The sequence below is a fragment of the Aegilops tauschii genome, chromosome 6 (assembly GCF_002575655.3).
Source record: "Aegilops tauschii subsp. strangulata cultivar AL8/78 chromosome 6, Aet v6.0, whole genome shotgun sequence".
Taxonomy (NCBI): domain Eukaryota; kingdom Viridiplantae; phylum Streptophyta; class Magnoliopsida; order Poales; family Poaceae; genus Aegilops; species Aegilops tauschii.
The window spans coordinates 86,322,361-86,328,450 of record NC_053040.3 but is presented as its reverse complement, the minus strand read 5'-3'; the positions used below and the strand labels follow the sequence as shown (position 1 = coordinate 86,328,450).

Sequence of the window (6,090 nt, the reverse complement as noted above, 5' to 3'; positions counted from 1 at the left end):
TCTGGCAAATGGATATCAAAACTACATTCCATAATGGATTTATTAAAGAAGAGTTGTATATGATGCAACAGAAGGTTTTGTCAATCCTAAAGGTGCCAACAAAATGTGCAAGCTCCAGCGATCCATCTATGGACTGGTGCAAGCATCTCGGAGTTGAAATATACGCTTTGATGAGTTGATCAAAGCATATAGTTTTATACAGACTTGCGGTGAAGCCTGTATTTACAAGAAAGTGAGTTGGAGCACTACAACCTTTCTGATAAGTATATGTGAATGACATATTATTGATCGGAAATGATGTAGAATTTTCTGGAAAGCATAAAGGAGTGTTTGAAAGGAGTTTTTAAAGAAAGACCTCGGTGAAACTACTTACATATTGGGCATCAAGATCTATAGAGATAGATCGAGACGCTTGATAAGACTTTCGATGAGTACATACCTTGATAAGATTTCAAAGGAGTTCAAAATGGATCAGTCAAGGAAGGAGTTCTTGCCTGATTTGTAAGGTATGAAGTTGAGTAAGACTCAAAACCCGACCACGGTAGAAGATAGAGAGAGAATGAAAGTCATTCCCTATGCCTCAGCCATAGGTTCTATAAAGTATGCCATGCTGTATGAGACCTATTGTGTACCTTGTCATGAGTTTGGCAAAAGGGTACAATAGTGATCCAGGAGTAGATCACAAGACAACGGTCAAAATTATCCTTAGAGGACTAAGGAAATGTTTATCGGTTATGGAGGTGATAAAGAGTTCGTCGTAAAGAGTTACATCGATGCAAGCTTTAACACTAATCCAGATGACTCAGAATCTCAATCTGGATACATGTTGAAAGTGGGAGCAATTAGCTAGAGTAGCTCCATACAGAGTATTGTAGACATAGAAATTTGCAAAATACATACGGATCTGAATGTGGCAGACCCGTTGACTAAACCTCTCTCACAAGAAAAACATGATCACACCTTAGTACTCTTTGGGTGTTAATCACATGGCAATGTGAACTAGATTACTGGCTCTAGTAAACCCTTTGGGTGTTGGTCACATGGCAATGTGAACTATGGGTGTTAATCACATGGTGATGTGAACTATTGGTGTTAAATCACATGGCAATGTGAACTAGATTATTGACTCTAGTGCAAGTGGGAGACTGAAGGAAATATGCCCTAGAGTCAATAATAAAGTTGTTATTTTATATTTCCTTATATCATGATAAATGTTTATTATTCATGCTAGAATTGTATTAACCGGAAACTTGATACATGTGTGGATACATAGACAAAACACTGTGTCCCTAGTAAGCCTCTACTAGACTAGCTCGATAATCAAAGATGGTTAAGTTTCCTAACATAGACATGTGTTGTCATTTGATGAACGGGATCACATCATTAGGAGAATGATGTGATGGACAAGACCCATCCGTTAGCTTAGCATAATAATCGTTTAAGTTTTATTGCTATTGCTTTCTTCATGACTTATACATATTCCTCTGACTATGAGATTGTGCAACTCCCGAATACCGTAGGAACACCTTGTGTGCTATCAAATGTCACAACGTAACTGGTGATTATAAAGTTGCTCTATAGGTGTCTCCGAAGGTGTTTGTTGGGTTGGCATAGATCAAGATTAGGATTTGTCACTCCGTGTATCAGAGAGGTATCTCTAGGCCCTCTCGGTAATGCACATCACTATAAGCCTTGCAAGAAATGTGACTAATGAGTTAGTTATGGGATGATGTATTACAGAACGAGTTAAGAGACTTGCCGATAATGAGATTGAACTAGGTATAATGATACCAACGATCGAATCTCGGGCAAGTAACATACCGGTGACAAAGGGAATAACGTATGTTGTTATTGCGGTTTGACCGATAAAGATCTCATAGAATATGTAGGAACCAATATGAGCATCCAGGTTCCGCTGTTGGTTATTGTCCGGAGATGTGTCTCGGTCATGTCTACATAGTTCTCGAACCCGTAGGGTCCGCACGCTTAACGTTCGATGATGATTTGTATTATGAGTTATGTGTTTTGGTGACCGAAGTTTGTTCGGAGTCCCGGATGAGATCACGGACATGACGAGGAGTCTTGAAATAGTCGAGAGTTAAAGATTGATATATTGGAAGGTGGTATTCGGACATCGGAATGGTTTCGAGTGGTTCGGATATTTTACCGGAGCACCGAGGGGTTACCGGAACCCCCCGGGGGAAGTCATGGGCCTCATGGGCCACGGGAGAGAGAGGGGACAACCCACAAGGGGTGGCCGCGCCCCCCCATGGGAGTCCGAATAGGACTAGGGGAGGGGGCGGTGCCCCCCTTTCCCTCTTTCCCTCTCCCTCTCCCACTCCTTCCTTTTCCCCTCCGGTGAAGAAAGGGAAAGGGGGGGCGAATCCTACTAGGAGTGGACTCCTAGTAGGACTCCCCCCATGGCGCGCCCCTCTTGGTCGGCCGCCTCCTCCTCCCCTCCTTTATATACGGGGGCAGGGGCACCCCATAGCACAACAGTTATTCTCTTAGCCGTGTGCGGTGCCCCCCTCCACAGTTTACTCCTCCGGTCATAGCGTCGTAGTGCTTAGGCGAAGCCCTGCATGGATCACATCACCATCACCGTCGCCACACCGTCGTGTCGACGAAACTCTCCCTCGACCCTCTGCTGGATCAAGAGTTCGAGGGACGTCATCGAGCTGAACGTGTGCAGAACTCGGAGATGTCGTACGTTCGGTACTAGATCGGTTGGATCGTGAAGACGTTCGACTACATCAACCGCGTTAACATAAGAGCATCTCCAGCCGCGCCCCCAACAGGCCCTCCCCAGGCGTTTTTGCCGCGCCGGCGCCGAAAAAACGGCCCTGTCGCGCCCCCAGAAGCCCGTTTTTCGCCGGCTCGGGGCGAAACTGGTGCCGGTGGACCCAGGCCGAACCCGGGGCCCTGGGGGGCGCCTGGGGCACCGGCACAAGCGAAAAGGGCGCGTGGGTCCGCCCTGTCGGCGAGTCGAGCGCCTCTTCCCGCCGTTTTTTCCCGCTTTCCCCCCACTTCCCTCCCATTCTCTCCCTTCCTCCCGCCAATCTCCCTCCCGCTCGCCTCCCAGCCGGCCGCCATGCCACCGAAGAAGTACGTCGTCCCCCGGGCCGCGGCAACAGCGACCGCCTCCGTCGCCCAGCCGAAGCAGAGGAAGCCGAGGGCGCCTCCGTCCAAGCCACCGGGCATGACAAACGCCGAGTGGAGGGCTGAAGTTCAGCGACGGGAGGCTGTCACCGCCGACCGGCGGAACAGGGCGATCGCCAAGAAGGCCCGTGACAACGCGGCGCGTGCGGCTGCCGCTTCGGCGGACCAAGCCGAGGCCGAGGCGACTCACGCGGGGATGATGAATCCACCCGGCAGCCACGTCCAGCACGCGCCCTGGGGAGGCGTCGGCTCTCCGTTGCAGCCATGGGGATGCACGCCCTCGCCGGGCTACGCCGATGGGGACGCACACGGTGGGTTCAACCCCAACGTCACCTTCCCCCATGGACACCCGGCCCAGCGCACGCCCTCGCCTGCCTTCGCCGGCGTGCAGTACCCTCCATACAACTACTCGCCGCCCGCCTACGCGTCCTCCCCGACGCCCCTTTCCGCCGTGGCGCGCTGCCCTTCTCGCACGTCGGCGACACCGACGAGACCGAGGCCGACATGGACGACATCATCGCGACCGGCTCGACCGCGGCCGCCGCGTTTCCCGGGTTCGCCATCCCGGACGACACGGTGGATCTCAGCGGCGGCATGGACGGCGAGCTCGGCTACGTCTACGGCGAGGAGGAGCAGGAGGAGGAGGAGGAGGAGGAGGACGAAGAGGAGGAGGAGGAGCCGGCGACTGTTCCAGCGAGGAGGCGTAAGAAGAAGAAGCAGGCGGCCAGGTCCGGCGAGCCGCGCATCAAGTGGGCGTCCAAGGAGGAGGAATGCCTCGCCGAAGCATGGAAAGTCGTCTGCCTCGACCCAACCACCGGCACGAACCAGAGCATCGAGACGTACTGGGAGCGCATCAAGGCCGAGTTCGATGAACGCAAGCTCGTCGACCCCTACTTTAAAGGCGTCTACATGCAGCGCGGGGCGAAGGCGATGTCGAACCATTGGGGGCGTATCCAGGGGGCGTGCAACAAATGGCATGGGATCGTCGAGGAGGTCGCGGCTCGCCCGGAGAGCGGCGCCAGCGTTGAGGATCAGGTACGGCACGCCGGTCTCCTGCCTCTCTTCGCCGTGTGCGCCCGCCAACTGTTTGTTCCTTCGCGCAGTTGCTGCACATGTTCGCCTTGTATCGGCAGGGCAACAACAACGCCGAATTCAAGTACCTCCACGTTTACAAGCGCATTAACATGTGCGAGAAGTGGGCGGAAGTCCGGCGCACCCTCGACAAGGCCAAGGAGGCCTACAAGCCGGACGCGCCGACTCCGGGCGCGTCAGAAGGGCAGCCGGACGGCAACAAAGGTGCCAAGAAGGGGAAACACGCCGACGCGGCCACCGCTCGAGTTCAGGAGTCCATCGAGCACTGCCTCGCCGACGCACAGGTCCGGGCCGCTCTTCGTGAAGAGAAGACCGAGGCGCGGTGGTCGGCGTTGATGTCGAGCAGCGCCGTCAAGCTCGACCTACTCCGGACCAACGTCGTCGCGAAGAAGAGAAACACCGACCTGGCTTTCCTGCTGGGCGGGGCGGACATGCTCCAGAGCAACGACGAGGTGGTCAAGGCATAGGTTGGAAAAAGCGGTAGGCGTAAGCGAGGCGGTTGGCCTTCGCCTAGTGCCTAGGCGGTGCCTAAGCGCCCTAGGCGCGGCCTAGACGGCGATATAGTTTTTACTCGTAGTGCATTTGTAATTATTATATGGGTGTTGATATTTGTTTAGGGCATATAAATAAGTTAATTACCGTCTACTGCCATTGGAATATAACCCGTTTGGCATATCAGTGTAGTATGTGGCATGATTTCTTGCTTGGGTAGGCAATTCCTTGCTTGCATTGCCTAGACCTCCATTTATGCCCTAGGCGAGGCGTTTGGCCATTGCCTAGTGCCTAGGCGTGCCTAAGCGCCTCCTAGGCACTGCCTTTTCCAACAGAGGGCGTGGTACTTGGCGGAGCGTGGCCTCATCCTGAACCAGCTTCCCTCGATGACGCCGCCCACGCCGCCGCCCACGCCGACGCCGCCGCCAAGCCCGAGTGATGCCGCCGAGACTCCCCGCAGCACAGAAGCCACGCCGATGCCGCCAAGAACAGAGACCCCGCCAAGCCCGCGCACGCCGACTCCGCCGACGCCGGAGGCCGACCTCGCCGTCTGATGCGCACGCGCGTCCTTTCTGCTTTTTGTACGCCGAACTTTTCATTCGATCGCCGAACTTGTGGCCGCTTGATCGCCAGATTTGTGGCGTCTATTTTGTGAGCGGGAATGACTACGTTTGAATTTGCCGCGGTTGGGGGGCGGCGCCTGGGGGCGTGGCTGGGAGGTAGGTCGCCCCAGGGGCCAATCTAGCGCCGGTTCGCCCCCAGGCCGCTCTTTTTCGGCGCCCTGGGGGGCTGAACGGCTGGAGATGCTCTAACGCTTCCGCTTTCGGTCTACGAGGGTACGTGGACACACTCTCCCCTTCACGTTGCTATGCATCTCCTAGATAGATCTTGCGTGATCGTAGGAAATTTTTTGAAATTGCATGCTACGTTCCCCAACAATTTCCCTTTTTACTCTTAGCACATTATGTCAAGTAGGTCCCAATGCTAGGGTACATATGGTGTGACTTTTTTGCGAATATATGAGATCTATTATAAAGATTCGTCAGAAGTACAAAGCACTCCAAACATAACAAAATTTATATCGAGGTCCATGGACAACCGAACGACCATTGCGCTGCCAGAATGAGCCGTCGGCGCACCGCTGTCGTTGCTCCCATACCGAGCCAGCCTTACCTTATCGATGATAGCCGTGAAGTCTTCGTACATGTGCCTCTAAGGACCAGCGTTCAGGAGCGCAGTCGTCACCATTGAATCCTTGAATTGATATGAAGAACCTAATACCAAATCGCGTCGTTGCGTACGCACGACGAGAAACCCTAACCTCGCCGCTCCGAGGAGCTGGCAGCA

General features: G+C 53.7%; 1 protein-coding gene across 1 annotated transcript; it reads left to right on the top strand.

Annotated features, from left to right (window-relative positions):
* Nucleotides 1-2,768: 2,768 nt before the first annotated feature.
* LOC141025324 (uncharacterized) lies at nt 2,769-5,556 on the top strand. Its single transcript, XM_073500628.1, has 3 exons — nt 2,769-4,194; nt 4,263-4,706; nt 5,079-5,556. The coding sequence occupies exons 1-3, from the start codon at nt 3,424-3,426 to the stop codon at nt 5,295-5,297; spliced, it is 1,434 nt and encodes a 477-aa protein (XP_073356729.1). The 5' UTR covers nt 2,769-3,423; the 3' UTR covers nt 5,298-5,556.
* The last annotated feature ends 534 nt before the right edge of the window (nt 5,557-6,090 follow it).

Bases quoted from the DNA above. Each gene is read 5' to 3' on its own strand.
- LOC141025324 (XM_073500628.1), top strand. From the start codon at position 3,424: ATGGGGATGCACGCCCTCGCCGGGCTACGCCGATGGGGACGCACACGG. The intron at 4,195-4,262 runs GTACGGCACGCC...TCCTTCGCGCAG, and splicing joins GCGCCAGCGTTGAGGATCAG to TTGCTGCACATGTTCGCCTT. The intron at 4,707-5,078 runs GTCAAGGCATAG...CTTTTCCAACAG, and splicing joins TCCAGAGCAACGACGAGGTG to AGGGCGTGGTACTTGGCGGA.